This window comes from Ursus arctos, unplaced genomic scaffold (assembly GCF_023065955.2).
Source record: "Ursus arctos isolate Adak ecotype North America unplaced genomic scaffold, UrsArc2.0 scaffold_10, whole genome shotgun sequence".
Taxonomy (NCBI): domain Eukaryota; kingdom Metazoa; phylum Chordata; class Mammalia; order Carnivora; family Ursidae; genus Ursus; species Ursus arctos.
Window position 1 is genome coordinate 62,737,020 of NW_026622764.1, and position 22,331 is coordinate 62,759,350.

A 22,331-nucleotide genomic window follows, 5' to 3' on the forward strand; every position below is an offset into this window, starting at 1 on the left:
AATAGATGTGGGCTGTGGTGAGTGCCTGGTTGGTAGTTGTAGTTCATAAGAGGGGAAACAAATACTAGCTCTAAAGGTTAGGGTCGGCATTATGAAGTCATAGGACTGAAGTGTTCTAGAGAAGCAACAAGCTAGACGTGAACAGAAAACAGACCTTCCAGATGGGAAGGGCCACTGGAGGAGAGTCCCAGAGGGGCCTGTTAGGTATTCAGACTTTTTCCATATGTAAACTGCATGTTTAGGGGCTTGGTAAGTCGTTTTCAAAAGCAATTTTTCATACATTTTTTTTTTCTTTAAGTGCCTGTAATGATGGATGAAGCTCTGGACTATCTAGAAGAGAGACAGGTATCATGTTTTCTCTTTCAATGTGATGTCTCTAATTAAAACTAGACTAGATCACCAACTTGTAGATCACAGGCTAGATCCACTGTGAGAGGCAGCGCCAGCCATGCCTGGGCCATCAAGGTCCCCGGGCCATCAAGGTCCCCGGGCCTCCCGTGCTCAGCTTGCTGCCTGCCGTTAGGTGTTTGCAAGCAAGCCCAGCACATGGCTCCCTGCCTCCAGAAGCAGGTGGATGAACCCAGAACAAACAGAAAGCTGAAGTTTCTTATGTTCCCTCCCGCCCACTTTTCATCTTCTTGCCTGATGATATATTTAAAACTGAGAACGTCTGCAGACTTTGTGTGGCCACACGGTGCTGTTTTTACTGTTGTGATTTTTTTTAAAGACATTTATTTGAAAAAGACTTATAATGAGAGTGGACTGATTGTTGTTTTTCTTTATTATTCAGAGGAGTTCCCCTCATTTATTTTCTCTTCTTTCCCCACATAAGGAAAAGAAAACTAATATATGTCTTTGTTTTGTATCCTCAGCCGTTGTTGGAATCTCCTTGGAGAGTTTAAGGAAACAAATGAGCTTTGTGGCTGGCTCTTTTTTTTAGAAGATTCCTTGTTTTGATTTACTTTGGTTTTAGATTTTACATGTAAAAGGAAGATAGAAGATTCATTAAGAGAGAGAAGCCACATTCAAAACTTAAGTTGAAAGAAAAGAGGGAGAAAGGGGCACCTGGCTGGCTCAGTCAGTGGAGCCTGTGACTCTTAATCTTGGGGTTGTGAGCTCAAGCCCCATGTTGGGTGTAGAGATTACTTAAAAATAAAATCTTTAAAAAAGAAAAAAATAAAAGAGGGAATGGAGCCTTTATTATGTATGAGGCTTCCATCTCTCCTATTACATGTACTCATAAGAACCACATGGACACATGGACTAGGAATTGTTTTGTTTGTTTTGTTTTCTTTTTTTGTTTTGGATGTTTTTTTTTAATGAGGAAACAGGCCAAAAGGTCATAAGGCTAAGAAATCGTGTATCCAGGTTAGAATTACATGTTCTAACCTGCAGCCTCACAGATGTTTTTCTCATCCACATTTGTAGCGTCTCTCAGAAGTGCTCAGCGCCACAAGCACCTGGCTGCTCCCACTGATTTGGTGCAGGGCGTCTTGGTGCGGGGCGGGCTGCCCAGGTGGGGAGGGGGAGACTCACGGACATTCCGTGTTTGCCTTCTGCTCCTGTCCAGCGTCTTTCCTCCTTTTGGTTCTTGGCCTTTTTACTTTATGTGGTTTGTATACTTACTTATATTCATGTTTATGTGTATCACACTAAAACAGTTGTTATTTAAACTCCTTGCGATTTTGTCAGAATTCTTGATGACATTTATGCCAAATTGTGGTCTTTTATTTTTGTTTCTTACAGAAGCAGGATCCTACGTTCACTTACGAAGTGATAGTAGTTGATGATGGCAGCAAAGACCAGACTTCAAAGGTAAATAAACTTGTTTTTAGCATTGCCAATAGGTAGAAAAAATAGAATAATTTAGCAGATGTGAAGTCTTATTTCCAATTTTTATTCATCAGAGAATGCTAAAGCTGTGCCAGCACTCTCTATTGTTACGGTATGGGTAGTCAGAAAGACAGAGAGATTTCATCTATGGGAAGCTAGAAAATATACCTGCTGTTCCACCACTCCATAAGACCAGGGAAACTTTGAAGATCACCAAGTTGGGAGAAAACATACGCAATTCACCATGGCCACTGGGAGCCTTCTTTGCCTACCAATATATGGTTCCTTTTTCCTAAGTACAATTTTTCTTTCTTTATGTTCCACCTTGCCTTACAATTTCTAAAGCAACCATGCAAATAGAAAGATGCCTTCATATCTGGCATTGGGTATCAGCTATGTCCTTTGGCGTACCTCCATTCAGATTTACCCATGGGAGGTAACAAGTGTCTTAGAGTATTGTCCCCTCAACATCCCTACATTCTTAGACCTATAGCTACCGAGCTGCTAGAAAAAGTAAAAGCTGGTCTGCCAGGAGTGAGAATAACTTTACACTCCCTGTGGAAATGAGGGTCAAAAGGAGAGGGTATTGGGGTGCCTGGCTGGCTCAGTCAGTAAAGGATGCGACTCTTGATCTTGAAATTGAGCATGGAGCCTACTTTAAAAAAGAAAGTGGGGCCGCCTGGGTAGCTCAGTTGGTTAAGTGTCTAACTCTTTTTTTTTTTTTTAAAGATTTTTTAAAATTTATTTATTTGACAGAGAGACAGCCAGCGAGAGAGGGAACACAAGCAGGGGGAGTGGGAGAGGAAGAAGCAGGCTCCTAGCAGAGGAACCTGATGTGGGGCTCGATCCCAGAACGCCAGGATCACGCCCTGAGCCGAAGGCAGACGTTTAACGACTGCGCCACCCAGGCGCCCCAAGTGTCTAACTCTTAATCTCAGTTCAGGTCTTGGTCTCAGGGTTGTGAGTTCAAGCCCCGAGTTGGGCTCCACACTGGGCATGGAGCCTACATCAAAAATAAAATAAAAAATAAAAAAGAGAGAAAGAAGGTGCTGTTGATGAAGAGAGATAAGCTAGAAAAGCAATGTGGAAAAGCAGAGGGTATGGACCATGCTCCAGTGGCTTGATGAAGAGATGTACACAGTGAATACAGATCACCATTTCATGGCTTTGATTATAAATCAAAAAGTAATGGCAAGAGCGCCTGGTTGGCTCTGTGGGTTAAGCATCCGACTCTTGGTTTCAGCTCAGGTCTTAATCTCAGGGTCGTGAGATGGAACCCCACATGAGAATACACACTAAGTGGGAAGTTTGTGCCCCCTCTCCCTCTGACCCTCCCCCTGCTCACACACACTCTCTCTCCCTCAAAATAATTAATCCTTAAAAAAAAAAAAAACAAAAAAAAACAGTAATGGCAGTTGAGTGAAAAGATTTGGGGAAAATGGTCCAGGATACGAACAACTTCTCTGAGGAGTAAGATCAGTTGCTGACAAGTAGATAAGTCGTTAAGCAGTAAGGAGGGGGGTCACAATCACAAGTGTGTACCAGTCAATCAGTGCATGGATTTTATTTTCTCTAGCAGCTCTTTAGCGTAAATAAAGGAGTCAGAATAAGAGAGAGCCGCTGCCTGTTCTGTTGGTACCTCTGCAGGAAAGTGAATTGTGACTTCGACCTAGTGGGTCATTATTGGTTCTTGGCACCAGGAATTCAACAACTCTGGGCCACTAAAATGCACAGTGAGCATAATGTAGTCACAAGAAGAAGGCAACTAGAATAGCAGTACTTAAATACTGCCATTTAACTCAGTTAAATATTGACTAATTTAATATTGACTAAATATGCTATTGACTCAGAAACCCAGTTTATGTTACTGTCTTGGAATCCAAGTTAATATTATTCTGACTTTTATATAATTTGACAGGTAGCTTTTAAATATTGCCAGAAATATGGAAGTGACAAGGTACGAGTGATAACGCTGGTGAAGAATCGTGGGAAAGGCGGCGCTATTAGGATGGTAATACATAGTTTTGACATTTTTATCTAAAATATAAACTTTTTTTTAATGACTTGTTTTGCAGACTATAGTATATTTGTATTCTGCAGCTAGCTAGTTGAATACCACCATTTCAGGTTAGTGGTAATTAGCTTTAATAAGAACTTCATATAATTTTGTATATATAATGTGATCATATCTTAAAAGTCATGCCCATATCTATGACACACTGGGTAACTCAGGAGAATATGCGTATCTTAATCAAAGTTTAAAATGTTACCATGTACGTCTTTGATACAGTTACTGGATAATAAGTTTAAATGATTTTTTTGCAGTTTATAAAATCTGATGTGGGTCTATCCTGATGAAATTTGCAGTCTGCTAGAAAAGATGATTGTACTTATGAAAGGTACATATGAAGTGCTATAGAAATTCCAAAAGGAATAGGTTACTTTCAGAGTCAAGGTACTCTGAAGAAGGACCACAAGTCAAGATAGATATATGGAAGAAAATATAAGGAGTGCCTTAAATGATTTAAAGGTTTATTTTATTTTGCTGCCCCCATGAAGAGAAGTCTATATATAGGTAGCCCAGACCTTGTTGAACATGGTCTCATCAGAAACCCTGCCTCCTAACTTTTCAGTCCCTCTTCCTCATGCACACAAGGTGACTCCTGGAGCACTAGCCATTACATCTACATTCCAGACAGGAAGGAGAAGGATAAAGGCAGAAGATATATACTGGCTGGTTTGCCCCCTTTTAGGGAGCTTTCCCAGAAGCCCCACCCAATGACTTACTTAATTCTCATTGGCCAGAACAGTGTCACAAAGCCACCCCTATTTCCAAGGAAAGCTGAGAAATGTTTCTTCTAACATTTTCATTCCTGACCTAATCAGAGATCCATTAGTAAAAAAGAAGGAAAGAATAGATACTGAATAGGTAACTAGAAGTCTCGGGCACATGTCAAGCAGGCTTGACAGAGGAGATGTCACCAAAACCAACTTCCAACAGCGGTGAACACTGGCTTCCACTTGGTTATTCCACTTGATTGGTTATTTTGAATAAATTAACCACTTCAGCATAATTATCACGTTTAATCCTCCTCATGTTGTCTCATGAATTAGGTCCTATTATTTCAATTATAGAGATGAGGGAAGTGACTCATAGGTAGGTAAAGTAACTAACTCAAAGTCACATAGTTACTAATAGGTAGAATGAAGATTTAGATTAGGTTAGTACTCTGAAATCCATACTCTTAACCTAACCTCTCTGATTGTGTGAAAAGTTGAGAGAAGAGCATGCCAGTTCAGCAAAATAAGAAAAGACAGAAGTCAGAAACTCTTAGAATATGTACTGGGAGCAGTGAGTTTGCTCTGACTGGGTCATAGGACATGCAAAAAGAAGGAAAAAAAATAGGATTGATACAATATCATGGTGGCCTTTAAATCCATCCATTCACTTACTTATTCAGCCAACAGTTGAGTGCCTCCTATATGCCTACTACTTTATTAGAGATACTGAGATGAAAGACAGCCAGGGGCACCTAGGTGGCTCAATGGGTTGAGTGTCCGACTCTTGGTTTTGGCTCAGGTTGTGATCTCATGGGTCTGGGATTGAGACCCATGTCAAGCCCTGCATGGAGGCTCCATGCTCAGTGGGAAGTCTGCTTGAAGATTGCTCCCTCTGCCCCTGTCCCCACTTGAGTGTGTGTGCTCTCTCTCTCTCTCTCTAAAATAAGTAATTTTTTTTAAAAAAGACAACCATCCTATCTTTAAGGATATCATAATTTAATAGTGCTGTAAACACTCTATTAGAAGTATATGCAAAATATTGGCACCACCTTTCATCTGGAAGGAGCAGCAGCAAAGACTTCCCATAGGAGGTAAATTCTGCACTGAATCTTCAAGGTGGACTAGGAACTTTCCAGGCAAAAGTTAGGCCAGGGAGCTTGCAGAGGAGGGACATGACCAAAGGTATGAAAGAGTGTCACAATGAGGAACTGCTAGTGGTACATGTGGGTTGACTTTATAGGGATAAGATCAGAGGAGTAGATGGGTTCACATCCTAAACTTTTAGGCTAGGGACTTTCAGAGTTTCACTGTTGACAGAGTGACAGCAGCCAGTGCAGTAGTGTAAGCAAGGTACAAGGAATTGTTATTTGGATCATGATGGTGACACAGCAGCAGAAGAGGAGAGGACAGATGGGGGGAATTAAAAATAAGGTAGAATTGTATCAGGTGATCAGGGAGAAGAATAATTTATTGCCTTGGGTGACTGAAAGAAGGAGGATGTCATTTATATAAAACACTGAAGGAGGGGCTGGTTTAAAAGACAGTATCTTTAATTGAGTTTGAGCCATAGTATGTTTGAGATACCAAGTAGTGGTATCCAGAATAGCCTGGTAGACTGTGAATGAGTAATTCACATGCATCAGGCGTAATTTAACCTGTTAAGTTGGCAAGGAAGGAGGTATAGAGAAAAAGGACAACCGGAAACCAAGCCTTGGGGAAATGAAGCACATAAGGGTGAGCCATCCAAGCAGTGAGGGTGGGATTGAATGGGTAAGAATGGGAGGTGCCAACATAGATTGCTTTTTCAACAAGTTTGACAGTGAAGTGAAGGCCATCATTGGTACAGTGGAGAGTAGCAGTCATTAAAGAACCTTCTTTAAAAATAATAAAGTGGCTTAAACAAGATTGAAAGCCAAAGGGTTTCTCCAGTTCACCCTTAACATGTATCTTTGAAATAATCCTTTGGTGTTTTGTTTTGTTTTTTGTTTTGTTTTGTTTTGTTTTGTTTTGTCTTTGGGGGTTTTGGGTTTTTGGGGGTTTTTTTGGCTTTTGTCTAGATGTTAAATAAAACTTCTATTCTGCTTTGTCACCTGTATTCTAATGGATATGATTTTTTAAAAATTACAGAAACTTATTAGTGGGTTTATCCTAAAGAATAAGTGATGAAAATTTTGTCTACATTTGTATTTATCTTATCTAAATTCCTACTGTTAAATGATATCACAAGCTGTATTCTCCCATATCAAAGCATACATATATTTATACTTAAGAAACAATGAATTCGGGGCACCTGGGTGGCGCAGTCGTTAAGCGTCTGCCTTCGGCTCAGGGCGTGATCCCTGCGTTCTGGGATCGAGCCCCACATCAGGCTTCTCCACTAGGAGCCTGCTTCTTCCTCTCCCACTCCTCCTGCTCGTGTTCCCTCTCTCGCTGGCTGTCTCTCTCTGTCAAATAAATAAATAAGATCTTTAAAAAAAAAAAAAGAAAGAAAAAAAAGAAACAGTGAATTCACTCAAATGGACCATGAGTTAAGAGTTGATGTATAGTTTATTTCCATGTGAAATACACACTCATAGAGCCATATTTTGCACAAAAGACCAGTTAATTCAATATTGACAGGCATAATTTTGCTAAGTGTCAGATCCCTCAAATAACATTAAATAGTATTTGGATATATCCACATTTCCCACATTTTAGTGACATTCCATATTTTTTTATTCAGTAATTAATTTAAACTAATTTAGATTCCAGGGGCACCTGGGCGGCTCAGTCAGTTAAGCATCTGCCTTCGGCTCAGGTCATGATCTCAGGATCTGGCTCCCTGATCAGCAGGGCATCTGTTTCTCCCTCTGCCCTTCCCCCCTGCTCATGCTTGCTCTTTCTCTCTCTCTCTCTCAAATAAATAAAATCTTTAAAAAAAAATAGATTCCATAACAAAGAATACTAACAATCTATCATCTTAGGATGTGTTTCACAGCTAGTTTGTGTATATTATACACAAGTTCAGTCCACCCATAAATATGTTCTTCATATGCTGCCCTAAGGTAGCCCAGATGCATATATAATACATATATAATGTATATGATATTTTACTTTTTTGTGTATTTATTGACATAAGATATCTTTTATTTTTCAAATCTGTTTTCTTACCGTATTTTGTAAGGTATTAGTGGTTTGATCCCACAAAGTTTTTAAAGTCATTAAATAGGCATTAGATACATTTGGAAGGATCTTAATGTAAGGTGTTTTCAGAGAACTTTGGCCTCCTGCCATTTCACACGTAGTATTAGATTTTAGACTTCCTAATATAGCTGTTTTAAGTAAAGCAAAACAAACTGATATGTCATTGAATTTAACTTTAATTTTAAGCAACTTTCTTTTAATTGAAATGTTTAAATACAGGGTATATTCAGTTCTCGAGGAGAAAAGATCCTTATGGCAGATGCAGATGGAGCCACAAAGTTTCCAGATGTTGAGAAATTAGAAAAGGGACTGAATGATCTACAGCCTTGGCCTGTGAGTATAAGAATATAGTTTAAATGATCTTCAGTCAAGGAAACAGGTAGTCTAAAGTAACATTAAAATAGAGTTTACATGTAAGTTAAAAAATTGGTGCTTCTTTTGGTGTGAAATTCCTATATACAGCTCCACAGAAAGCTAGTCATTTTATTATAAACATTTACTGATGGTCTGAGATTTACTTGACAATTATTTATTTAATATTTTCGCCATCTCTCTTGATTTTCAATTGCTGCTACCAGAATTTTAGTATTTATTGTATGTATTCAGTTAAGGCTTTTATCTGAAAGCATAAATTGAGCCTCTCAGGTAAAGATATGAAATGAAACTGAATCACAGAATGCTTGTTTTTGATGAAACAAACAAGCCCAACCAGCAACCGCTCAGAAAAGATTATGTGCAACTTCATGCCATAATTTCAAAAAGTGGAGATTGACTCACTCAGCGTAATGCATTTGAGATTCATCCATGTTACTGTCTTTATCAATAATATTTTCCTTTTGGGATCCCTCCTACATTGTTGGTGGGAATGCAAGTTGGTACAGCCACTCTGGAAAACAGTGTGGAGGTCCCTTAAAAAGTTAAAAATTGAGCTACCCTATGATCCAGCCATTGCACTACTGGGTGTTTACCCCAAAGATACAGACGTAGTGAAGAGAAGGGCCATATGCACCCCAATGTTCATAGCAGCAATGTCCACAATAGCTAAATCGTGGAAGGAGCCGAGATGCCCTTCAACAGATGAATGGATTAAGAAGTTGTGGTCCATATATACAATGGAATATTACTCAGCTATCAGAAAGAACGAGTTCTCAACATTCGCTACAACATGGACGGCACTGGAGGAGATAATGCTAAGTGAAATAAGTCAAGCAGAGAAAGACAACTATCATATGATTTCTCTCATCTATGGAACATAAGAACTAGGACGATCGGTAGGGGAAGAAAGGGATAAAGAAAGGGGGGGTAATCAGAAGGGGGAATGAAACATGAGAGACTGTGGACTATGAGAAACAAACTGAGGGCCTCAGAGGGGAGGGGGGTGGGGGAATGGGATAGGCTGGTGATGGGTAGTAAGGAGGGCACGTATTGCATGGTGCACTGGGTGTTATACACAACTAATGAATCATCGAGCCTTACATCGGAAACCAGGGATGTACTGTATGGTGACTAACATAATATAATAAAAAATCATTAAAAAATAAATAAATAAAAAATAATAATAATTTTTTCCTTTTAATTGCTAAGCAATATTCCATTGTATGGGAATATGACCGTTTATCCATTCAGTTGTTGAAGGACATTTGGGTTGTTCCAGCATTTGGCAAGTATGAAGAAAGACGGTATCCACATTTCGTTTAAAAAAAGTAAAAGTTGGGGGAAGAAAAATTCTGGTGCCATTTCCACTTTTTAAAGGCCGTTTAGAAAAGATGGGTTTACTAAATTCTGAGGTTTGTACCAAATAATCCCAATCTGGAGAGATTCAGACTAAGAATGAGTAAGCACCATTGGACAACATTAAACAGTACACCTACCTACCATCACACAGTATCTCAGAATTTCAATAGAAGCAAGAAAAACTGCTAGGTCTTGCTATTTTCAGGGCTTCAAGCTAAGTTTAGGGCACAGATCCATTCCTCAGTGGAGTATATCCTTGTATGGGACAAGAGAAAATCTCCTAACAGCAAGGAACCTAAATAACCCAACAGAGCTATACTGAGCTTTAGGGGCACTGCCTCCCTCCCCCAGGTCTAATATTCAGGCCTTGAAACTCTAGTTCAGAGGGGGCAAACAGTGCTACGAAAGGTAAAAGTACAGGTTATCCAAAAGTAGAGCATTCGCATTCATAAGCCAAATGGCATAAAGCAAAAAAGTAATTAACATTAATTCATGCAGCAAATTTTTTTTAAAGTTCTCAGGACCAAAAATAACCTCTTAGGCTTTTCTGACACCCTAAGACACATCTTGCTAACAGATACACAAAGTAAATCAAGATAAAGCAGAGATGCTCACAGACACAGTTCAAAGCTCTGGCAGCTTGATGCTGAGATGCTGAGTGTCGTTCTGGGAAAGGAGCTTGGCAGGGCCACTCTCGCTGCTCGGAGTGTGCACTGCCTGTACAGTTTGCTGCAAAACAAATGTTGAACACTATTTGTGCTTTTTGCTTCTTTTTTGTAAAAGCGAAAATCCTCTTCATATTTCTTTCAGTTAGCAAGAACAGATACTAATGTTGGTCTTCCATAAAAACAACGTGGCCTAACATGAACTTTTAAAACCAGGGCATACCTGTATATCAAGGAGAACTCCCTCGTGCTGTATGAGAGCTACCCGTGTCAGTCACGACAAAAGGAAAGAAATGTCAGCTACACCAACATATTACTATAGAAAACGAATTGAAGTTTCATACAAAAAAAAGATAAATTCCAAGTGAAAGCCAATATAATCCAAGAAAAAGGATAAAATTGCATAAAAGTATTTTTGCTGGAGAAATAATGAAAATCAGAATTCAGCAACGCAGGCATTGGAAGGAGAGATGATAAAACAACAAAATGGTACTGAAAGAGAAATTACAGAAATAGGGAAACAAATTGAGGGCCAAAATAAGATCAATAAATAGAACTATCCATGAGTGAAATAGATCTAATTTAGAGCTAATTATTATTATTATATAGTTGTTAAAGTAATCCCTGTTCATTATAGCAAAAACTGATCAATAGGAAAAGCAAAACCCCCAAAAGCAGAACATTTAATAATTTAAAAAAACTCATATCCTTCCTAGAAATAAATATGTATTTATTTAACTTCATGGCTTTTCACAAGTGTTTCATTTCTCCTTCCATCACCTACTTCCCTTTTCTGTCTAGTAGTTTTCCTTTAAAGACACTAAATGAATGAACTAATACAATTCTTAAGAGAATTATTTCTGAAAATAATCCCTTTTACCTGTGCTATTCAAAACAGTAGCTACCTGCCACATATGGCTATTTAAATTTAAATTAATTAAAATTAAATAAAATTTTAGTTCCTTACTAAATTTTAAATTCTAGTTCTCACTGGCCACATTTCAAATACTTGTGGCTAGTAGCTATCTTATTGGCTAACACAGATATAGAGCATTTCCATCACAGAAAGTTTTTTTGGTCCCTATTGCTCTATACCATACAATATGAAATTATTATTGGACATGTTACATGTTCACTATTACTAAAAAAAAGTATTTCTTTTTCCACCTCTTAGTGTATCATGACGAGCTAAAAGAAAATCCAACTAGTACAGTTGGTTTGATTTCCTAGTTCTCCCTAGAGAACCCACAAAGATTTGGTAAATGTTTCTTGTGCATTATACCTTTAGCTTGAGGGTGCCATGAGTAGGAGGGAGGGTAAAAGGTGTCAAATTGTTTGCAGCTGACTCTATGTCATACTACAGTAGGGCAAAGAAAAATTAAATGATGTAGCCAACCTTACAGCGTGAACCAAACAATAAACAGGAGAAAAATCTAAACCTTCTGTGACTCCAGTTTCCTTTATGTAACTCTGAAAAGGAAAGGAGTTTTGATGCCATCTTTTTTCCTTACCATAATCTAATTTACTACGTTGTTACTGTAAATGTTGAGTTTTAAAGAACTAAAACATTTGATTATGATTAAGCATTTAATTCACAGCCGTGGTCTGCAGCACCTCAAGGAATGCCTGATTATTTAAGAGTATCACAACTCACTTGAATGAATCTGAACTCCGTTTAGGAATTTTTATCAGTATGCCTCATATCACTCTTTTTGAAGGAGGTGGGAAGGAGGCAGATAAGTGATAGTTAAAGTTCTAAAATCCATTGTCTGTAGATCAACTCCATAATGACTGTTTTTTAGTTCAGACCCTGTCTTTTCATCCTTCTGACAAAGCTTATAAATAGCCAGTTATTACTCTCAGAAGACTTGCATTCCGAAGCTAACATTCACAGAAGAATTAGAAGGGATCTTCTTAATTATCTAATTCAGTTGTTAGCTAACTTTTTCTGTAAAGGGCCGTAGAGTAAATATTTTCAGCTTTAAAGCCATATAGTCTCTGTTGCAACTACTCAAACCTGGTTGTAGCACAAAAGCGACCTAGATAATACATAATTGACTGACCATGCCTGTGTTCCAAGAAAAGTTTATTCACAAAACCAAGCAGCAGGCCAGATTTGGGCCACAGTCTATAGATTATAGCTACCAAGTGATCTTTCAGTCTCTGCTTGCATAGCTATAGTGATGGCCAAGCCGCCCATCGATCTCAACTCAGCTACAAAGTGCTCATTACATTAAATGCAAATATGCCTCCTTTTAATCACCCCCTTTGGTTGGGTCTGTTTTTCAGAGCTACACAGAATAGTCTCTTGTACTTCTTTGTGAATACCCTTTAGAGAGTGAAAGCTTCTTTCCATGTGGTCTTCTCTATTTTAGGCTGTCAGGAGTTCTTTCAGGTTTTAAAACAGCATATTTCTTTTTCTTATCATCCTACTTATTTTCCACTGAAGATGCTTCAGTTAGTGTGGATCTGGTTACCACTTACATAGTTACCTCATATGGCCAACGCTTTTGTGTGCATCGCCATTGCACCTTGTCTCCCCATCCTCAAACTGGCACAAATGCATCCTCAAACTGTGTTTCTTTGGCCTTGTTTTATTCAGGAATGGAAGTGTGACTGTATTAAACATTAGCATGTTTGATTTCCATTTGTCAGGGTCTAGGGCTTTTTTCCTATCTTTAATGTAATTGCCATTCCGTTCTCAATTCATTTGTCACAAATTTGATAAGCACAACTTGTATATGTTCCCGTAAGACCTAATAAAAATTGACTAGAACGGTTCTGAAAATAATGAAACAAGAACATGGGTTTCAGAATAGTCAAATCTTGTGATGACTACATGACTAACTCACTAGATGGCAGTATTTAACTTCAATATCTTCTGCATTAGTGGGTTGACTCTCCAGAACGTTTGTAATGACTTCTAATGTTTTCTCAGCTGATATAATTTTTAATTGCAACAAAAAGAAATTTACTACTACTTTGTGCTTGTGTTTCCACTTACAGTCCTAGTCAGATTATCCTTAATGAATGTAGAAAAGTTGCTTGCCATTACTTATCTGAAGAAGGTCTTTTAAGGTTTTAAACTAGACATACGTAATTTAAGTAGGGCTTTGTATGACACACAGATAAAATAGGGATTTATATTTAGTTCCAAATATTGTATCTGTTATCTTTCTTCTTTAAGTGCAAAGCTTTTCTCCCAGCTTTTCAGTTTCTTAACCAGTGGTTATGCTACCTTTTTTTTAATAAAATATGCTTGGTTTTACCATAATTTTTCTAAGTAAAATATATGATGATCACTTGTTTAGTGTCTTAACTATAAAAATAGAATCAAAACTCCCTAAACAGGCAAAATAGATGACAAGAAATCTGCACTCCATAACCATAGAGTTATTCCTCAGGCCGTGACTTGGATCTTGAATTCTCATTTAGACATAGTTCCAGTAAACTTAGTTTTTAGGTTTTGAAGGCCACAAATGATGAAAGGTAACAGATATGGAGTAAAATTGCATTGAGAAAAACTATAGGAAAGAGATACTAACCACCACACCCCCAACACACATACCCCTTCGTCTGGAGTGATTGCTAGCTAATGTCCGTGAATGTTCCTTTGTCTTTAATATAGTAGTCCTGAGCCAAGTGTGGGTTTGGTACACTAACATTTCATACATGTATGCATGGTTTGGTTTTTCCTTAAATGAGACTGTAACAATTACTATTCCCCTCTTTTTTCATGGACTGTGGGCAGGTCTAATCCAGGTATATTTGTGTCACCTTCTCAGATGGCCAAGCATCCAAAAGAGATCCCTTAACTTTCCAAATCATTTGTTTTATAGACCCAGCAGTTACACAAGCATTGTACTGAGATCTTTGTGAAAATCAAACAAGGCAGAAGACAAAAATTAAGAAGATAGTCTTGAAAATGTAAAAAGAGGTAGATTGTTCTCAGAGGAACTTTCAGGACAGTCTGTCTCAGCAGATCACAAAGTGAAGGACACGAGCTGCCCACCAAAGCAGGTGTATAATGCCAACAAACCTGGTTTGAAAGTGGAATCTCTTAAGAACAGGGAAAGCAAACTTTTTCTCTAAAAGACCAGAGGGTGTATATTTTAGGCTTTGTGGACCACATATGGTCTCTGTTGCAATACTCATCTTTTAACAACACTCAAAAAACCATTCTTGCTCACAGGTCGTGCAAAAACAGGCAGCAGGCCGGCTTTGGCCCACGGCCATAGTTTACCAACCTTGTTCTAGAAGATTGAAACCTTGATGTTAACCATAATTTTTGCTGACTACAGAAATTTTCATAAATTTAATATCCGCATGATTGTCAAGAGAAAACTCTCTTAATTTAAAAGGCAGGGAAGGACACCTGGGTGGCTCAGTCGGTTGAGCGTCCAACTCTTGATTTTGGCTGGGGTTGTGATCTCAGGGTCATGGAATCCAGCCTTGCTCAGGCTCCCTGCTCGGGTAGGGAGTCTGCATAAGGATTCTTTCCCTCTTCCTATGCATCCCCCCTGCTTGTGCACCCTCTTTCTCTCTCTCTCTCTAAAATAAATAAATAAATTCTTAAAAAATAAAAATATATTAAAAAATAAAAGGCAAGGAAATAATAAGGCATCTTTCATCAAATAAAATAAAGAGTAAGTATTGCCAAATTTATCTGTTGAGTCTGTGTGGATTCATACAATATTTTTATAGAACAAGTTGAAAGTAAGAATCAAAAGGTTTAAATAATTCACATCCATTAATTCAATAAAACATATCCCTTGGGGCGCCTGGGTGGCTCAGTCGTTAAGCGTCTGCCTTCGGCTCAGGGTGTGATCCTGGAGATCTGGGATCGAGTCCCACATCAGGCATCTCCGCTGGGAGCCTGCTGCTTCCTCTCCCACTCCACCTGCTTGTGTTCCCTCTCTTGCTTACTGTCTCTCTGTAAAATAAATAAATAAAATCTTTAAAAAAAAAGAAAAACAAAAACAGTGTTTAAAAAAAAAATCATATCCCTTGACCCAGCTTTACAAAATTTCTCTTAAGGAAATAAATATAATGTGTGTAAAAATAAATTTTCAAGGATTTTTTTTGTTTTTTTAATAATACATTTATATCTAATATATTTTAATTTCTTAGAGGGAAAATTAGAAATGATTTAAAGTGTTAAATATTCATTTACACAGGTTAAATTCATTATCATATAGAATGTTATATAAAATTAAGTGAAAAAATAAATTTTTAACATCTGGATATATATGTAGATAGCTATAGCTGTATCTAGTTATCTATCTAATAAATAATGTATTAACATGAGTTGTCACTGGATAGTGGGACTGGATAAAAAAAAGTTTTATTTTTAAGTTCTCTCTACACCCAGCATGGGGCTCAAACTCACGACCCTGAAATCAAGAGTTGCATGCTCTTTCCGACTGAGCCAGCCAGGCACTCCTTATTGTTTGTTTTTAACAATGAACGTTTATTGCTTTTGAGGAAAAAGGGGGAATAAGATTTTTTTTCAGTCAAAACATAATTTTTTAATAAATAAAACTTTTTCTTAACTCAGTACTTTGCTTTATATGCTAAGTTTTCCATTTCTGCCCACCTTGGATAAATATGACTAATTTTACTATCTGACTTTTCTTTTACCAATTTCTAAATTGTTACAACTTTATTTCTATGTATTTACCTCATTCGGAGTCAGGTTTGCCTTGTGGAGTACCTGTGGCCACTTCCCATTTCCACTTCAGTATGTTTCTTAACTTTGGGTGTGGAGTTCAAAGGCACCTAGGTTCAAAATAGCATGTGACTTTGGGCAAGTTAGCTCATCCACCTCATTTTCCTCATCACTGACATATGGACAGTGAGCCTAAGTTCATAATCCTTAGGTAATGATTAAAATTTTTTAAAATGTATGGTCAAGTGTTTAGCATATGTTCAGCACTCAGTAACCATTACCTCTAATTATTAACATTAGTCTTTGTGTTTGATTTTCAGAGCTAATCCTAATGTTACTGTTTATAAATTGTTCATATAAATTAGCTCTACTTAGTTCTTCTAGTCTTTTCCTTCTCTCCAGGGAATTGTGAGGAAATACTTAAATGGAGAAGTACTAGGTAAGAGAGATTCTGACGGAGCATTTCTTTCTGGAAGACAATATGGTACCACTTTTAACCACCTTTAAAAGGTAGCTGTCATAGTAACTGAAGTCTTCATTCTCAACACCCACAAAAAAATTAGCAATCCTCTGAAAGAGGCTTAAAAGAAAAAGAATTCATGTTTACATACATCTTCTAATATGAGCAGTTTTAAAAGCAAGAATATCTTTTCCTGAAGAATAGCTAACTGTTCTAAAAGCTGTTTAGATGAATTCCTTATGATGGTGAGATCAGTACCAGGGATTCAGTTCTTACATCAGAACTGCAGATACACAAACTTCACCTAGAAGTTTTTAGGGACTTACACTGAGAGAAAAACATTTTAAATGAAAGCTTTTGGTTTTTTTTATTTGTTTTTAGTTTAATTAAATGATATTTTTATTTTTTAATTAAATCACATTTTAATTCTACTCAGTCTCTGAAAGCTGGGAGGGGGTCCTTTTTTTTTTTTTTTTCCATCTAATACTTAGTAACATTACTGCTTTTTTTGGATTTTACGTTGAAGCTTATTTGCCATATACTATCTGAACTTTTTACATGGTTCTTCCCTAAGAAAAGCATTCTCTTCTTTACTGAGCAAAGTACCTCTGCCAGAAAAAGGGAAGAAATTATTCCTACTACTAAGTAGTAGGCAAAGTATGTAACCATAATTTCCAGAAGAATATATAATGGCCACTAAAATTTCCCCCAAGTTTACCTTTTTATTATAAAGAAAAGGAAATTAGATCACATATGGTTATATTTTCCCCTTATAAAATCAGCAAATTTAAAATGAGAATAATTAGAACTGACAAGGATTTGATGAAGTAGTCAATATTATACCCATTTAGTGGTAATATAAAGAGCCTTTTAAAGAATAATTTGGCTCATAAACATTTAAAACATTCATACTTTTAGTTTAGTATTCTGCTTCTATGACTTTTTCCAAAGGAGGAAATCCAAAATACAAATTGAGTTTTATATTCAAAGATGTTCTTTTGGGCACCTTTCTAAAAGCACAAAATTAGAAATAGTCAACACATAGGCAAACAGTGAAAATATGGTAAATCTTTATGGTGAAATATAATACTGCTCTCACCATTGACTCAAAAAAAGACAGACATGCAACACTGCTATATGTTCTTGAAAAGTAAACCTGAATTTTATCAAGCTTCTAACAACCAGTTTACAGGAAATATAGGGGACAGAGGAACATGATAAATGTCACCAGTGTGAGTACAATCAGCAAAATCCAACATCTAGGAAAGTCTACAAGACGAGTTACAGTTACTTCAACGAATAGAGTATAAGAAAAAAAAATTAACAGAAGTAGGGAGGGAATGTGCAGGTAGAAGAAACATCAATTTGTATGAATTTTATTTGGCTTTTGATTCAAATAAACTGAAAACATTTATGAGATAATTGGACAAATTTGAAAACTATCTGATGATATTAAAGAATTATTAATGTTTTAGTTGTGATAATGCTATTGTGATTGAAATATACAGCGATTTATAATGTGATGCCTAGAATTTGTTGGGTGGGATGGTGATGAGGTGCTTTAGAGGGAGCAAGATTGTCCATGAATTGGTTTTTTGTTTTTTGGTGGGTTTTTTTTTTTTTTTTCATTTTATTTTTTTGTAAATGTATTGATAATTGCTGAGCCAGGTTATGGGCACATAGGGGCTTCATTTTCCTATTCTCTCTGCTTTTATGTATGTATTGTTTGAAAATACCCATAGAAAAAGTTGGAAAACAGTGAACTTGAATGTAAGAAATTTTTAGGTTATTTTGAATGAAGAAAAAGCTGATATGTAGGTAAATTTCAGCTATGGTTTTTAAATGCAGATGGGGAAAAAAGAACACAAGGAAATATGTAAGATACTGTAAATGATTGCTTTTAGGTAGTGAGATTATACATGATTTTTTCTCTTTATAATAAAGTTTTATTATATGTAAATTTGTATGCTTGCCATTTTCTTTTTATAATATGCAGTTTTTAATTTTGTTTATTTTGGTGAATAGTTCAAAAGTCAAATGGCACAAGAAGATTTACAGTGAAAGGAGGCCTGCCCTTCATTTCTCAGTCACTCAGTTTCTCTCAGAAGTAACCAGTGTTATTTTTTGTATATCCATCTGGAAGATGTATATATGTATTCTTTATTTAAAAATGCAAACTGTAACACTATTCATTGTTCTCTTGTTCCACTTAACAATGTATCTTGAGTATTGAGCCATATTTATACAACAAAGTGTTTCCTCATTCTTCCACAGTGTCATAATTGATGCCTTTGCATAGACATACAGGTTTGCTGCTTCAAAAAACACTGAAATGATTAACCCTGCATGAAAGTCCTTTCATACATATGCAAGTTTATTTACAGAAAGAATTCTTAGTTGTGGAATTGCTGGGTCAGATTATATGTATGTTTGTAGTTTTGATAGTTTTCACGTTGCTGTCTGTAGGTGTGTAGGCACCATGTTGTAAACACTGATAGGTTTTATTTGCATTGCTCTTGGGATATGTGTGATTGAGGATATTTTCAGTTGTTTAAGAGCTATTTTCACTTCCTCTTTTATGAACACCATTCATAACCTTTGCCTCTTTTCCAACTGAGTTCTCAGGGTACTTTTATAATAATTTGTAGGGGCACTTTAGCATTTTGAAAATGATCCTTTTGTCTGTAATATAAATTACCAATATTTACCCCCAATGTATATGTCTTTTAATTTTGCATATGCTTGGATTTTTGTTTTGCCACACAATTTTTTAAAAATTTATTGTTGAATTGATTTTTCTTCTACAGTTTGTGTACTTACGCTTCCCTTGAGATCATTTAAAAATTTATTCCTGATATTTTATACTTAAATCTTCAATGTATCTGAAACATATACTACTATTTAGTATGAGGCTCAGGTTCAGCTTAATTTGGTTTCCAAGTAGCTACCTAGATGTCCCACAGCATTTATCAGTTCATCTTTTCCCTACCGATTGAAAATGTTATCTTTATCATATTCTAAGTACCTGTATTTGTGTGTGTGTGTGTGTGTGTGTGTGTGTGTGTGTGTGTGTGTGTGTTTCTAGCCTTTCCATTCTGGTCCATGGATTTATCTATTCACATTCTAGTACCTTAGTTTTAATTATTATACCTTTCTAATATATATTAAATCCTCATTCTTAGAATTTTCCTGCCTCTTCTGGTTTTTTATTTTTCAGTATTAACTCTAAAATTTAGCTTCTCTAGTTCAGTGAAAAAGTATTTTGATATTTCTATTGGTATGACCTTAAATTTGAAGATTAATTTTAAGGAGAATTGATTTTTGATACTGTCATCGCATCTGCTCATCCATGATCATGGCATGCCTTTCTATCTGTTGGATTCTTTTGGTTCCCTTGGTAGCTTGTGTATGTGTTCTTTCTTTGGATATTGCTACATTTTTTGTAAAGTTTATTTCCAGATTTTTCTTTCTTATTGATGTTACAAATACCGTCTTCCATTATATTTTCTGATTATTGTTTATGCATATGAAGACTAAAGTATTATATATATCTTCATTTGTGCCCAGTCATCTTCTTAAATTCCCTTAATATGTGTAGTAGTTTTTCAGTTGATAATCTTGGATTTTCCAGAATGTAATGATTATGTATAATCATAGCATTTACAGATACCTTTTTTCCTAATACCACTATTTTTCCTTCTAATATGTTAATACAGTATTTTTTTTAAGATTTTATTTATTTATTTGACAGATATAGAGACAGCCAGTGAGAGAGGGAACACAAGCAGGGGGAGTGGGAGAGGAAGAAGCAGGCTCATTGCGGAGGAGCCTGATGTGGGGCTCGATCTCATAACGCCGGGATCACGCCCTGAGCCGAAGGCAGACGCCTAACCGCTGTGCCACTCAGGGGCCCCTAAAACAGTATTTTTAATCAGAAGAATCATTTAAAAATATGAATCTTCAAGTCATACATGCCCCTGATATTTAGCCCTGAATATTGTCTTCTTAGTAAATATAATTAGGCTTCTCGAAGCTGTATATATTCTGAACACCTAAGTAAACCTTTAAAGATATTTAATGTGACTTTAAAAAAAAAAAAAAATCAGTATCGAAAAAATGAGATACTTGCATTGAAAATAAATATTTTTATTAATGATATTTAATTATTGATATTCAAATATAATATTCAAATACTGAACAATCATTTTATTGCTTTTTCCTCAGGAACAAATGGCTATTGCATGTGGATCTCGAGCTCATTTGGAAAAAGAATCAATTGCTCAGGTGAGGCTTTCACTGACAGGCATGGCAGGTTTTTTTTCTTTTTTTCATACTCATTAGCAAAAAAAATAAGCTTTCATGTTTAATCTCATAAAAATGAGTTTCCTTTCAAAGGAAAAGATTTTTTTTTTAATATTGGAAGTTTCGTGAAAGTTTAGCACATTTAGGAATCGAGTTTTTGTGTTGTTTCAATGAGTATACAAAAAGGATGTAGCCTTCACTTTGATTTAGAATGCAAGCAGCTCTTTTTTATATATGTTTTTTAAGAGACAAGAGTCCCCATTCAGTTCTAATATAAGGCAAACTTCTCTGAATAACGCATTTTTGAACTGTTCAACTTGCCTTTACTTTTTCTCATATTGGCACACTTTAAGTACTATGTTTTGGGTTTCATTTAAAGTTTTTTTGTTTTCTTTTTTTTTTTTAATTTTATACCTCTTAGAAAAGCACTGTTCCTTAAAATTTAACAAGTTGTGACTGCCTTCAAGGGAGATGTTAAATTCTTCATTTTGTAATTTGCATATTAGGCTAGAAAAGCTGGAGTAACTTGGGAGGAAAAAATATACTAAAGAATTATTCTGTGTAATTTTTTTAAATTATATTATTTTTTCACTTAAAAATCTGGGTCTAGTGTGTCAAGTCCAGAATTGTCCATTATATTCTTAATGGTTCATCTACTAGAGTAGCCAAATAGATCAAGAATAAAGCAGTATTTTTCAATGCGAGGTCAGAATTGCCTGGGGAGTTTTATTTTGTTTTGTTTTCTCTTAAACATACATATGTCTAGGCCATTCCCAGTCACACCGAATCAGACTACAGGGATAGACCGGGAATCTGTATCTTTAACAATTTCCCAGGTCAACTTTATGCATACCAGAGTTGGAGAACCAGTGGAATAAAAGGCAAAATCTTGCCCTCAATAATTCTGAAATAAGATACAAAGAAATTATAATTTTTTTTTCAAGATATACTGATGAGAGGGTCATAGAACCTCTTAAGGATTATGCTCAAGTGTGGAAACCTAGATTCTTCTCTTCTTAAGAAATAAATTATTTTAATATCTTCAGCATCTAATCCAGTGTTCAGTGTCTCTGTGGACTCTCAGTGGTATGGTAATCTTAACCATAACGAGTATCATACTACTAGAAATTAAAATTGAAAGACTGCTTAGAGGTTAGCTAGTCCAACTTCATCACTTTACTGATACACAAGGGATAAGGAAAGGAAAAGAAGAAAAGTATATGTCTAAGACGTTTACATTATTTTATAACTATAAAATAATAGAAACTATAAAATACTAAATTCCAACAATAGAAAATATAGATATTTCTCCTGGATGGACTATCGTGCAGCAAATAAAACAGATGATAGTGGAGACTATATAATAACATGGGAAAATACCCTAAGGATTAGCTTGTATGAAAAAAAGAATATGGTATTGTAAATACAGCATAATTATTTATGTAAAAATATCTGTGCAAACAAAAACACTTAAGACTAGGTTAATATTAATTTAATGGTTTTATGTATAATTTTTTTCCTTTTTAAAAAAATACAGGAGAAAAAAAGGATAATCTCTTTGGTGAAGGAAAAAAAGATATGGCAAAATGGGAAGCTAGTGAAATAATCTCTAATAATCTCTAGGCAAGAGATAGCTGGGAACTGTATTTATAGTTGGTGGCAGGAGGAAGGAACCACATTTTTGGTTTTGTATTTAATGCCATAA

At 36.1% G+C, this 22,331-nt stretch overlaps 1 protein-coding gene across 3 annotated transcripts in view; it reads left to right on the forward strand.

The window, feature by feature from the left end:
- ALG5 (ALG5 dolichyl-phosphate beta-glucosyltransferase) overlaps nt 1-22,331 on the forward strand; it is a 38,453-nt gene that overhangs the window by 3,543 nt on the left and 12,579 nt on the right. For 2 of the 3 annotated variants that reach the window (XM_026493158.4, XM_044381782.3), the window contains 5 exons: nt 299-345; nt 1,747-1,815; nt 3,752-3,844; nt 8,017-8,130; nt 20,549-20,608. In XM_026493158.4, the coding sequence (XP_026348943.1) occupies nt 299-345; nt 1,747-1,815; nt 3,752-3,844; nt 8,017-8,130; nt 20,549-20,608 (383 nt within the window). The remainder of the gene's footprint in view (nt 1-298; nt 346-1,746; nt 1,816-3,751; nt 3,845-8,016; nt 8,131-20,548; nt 20,609-22,331) is intronic. The other variant, XM_044381781.3, reaches the window with a different exon arrangement.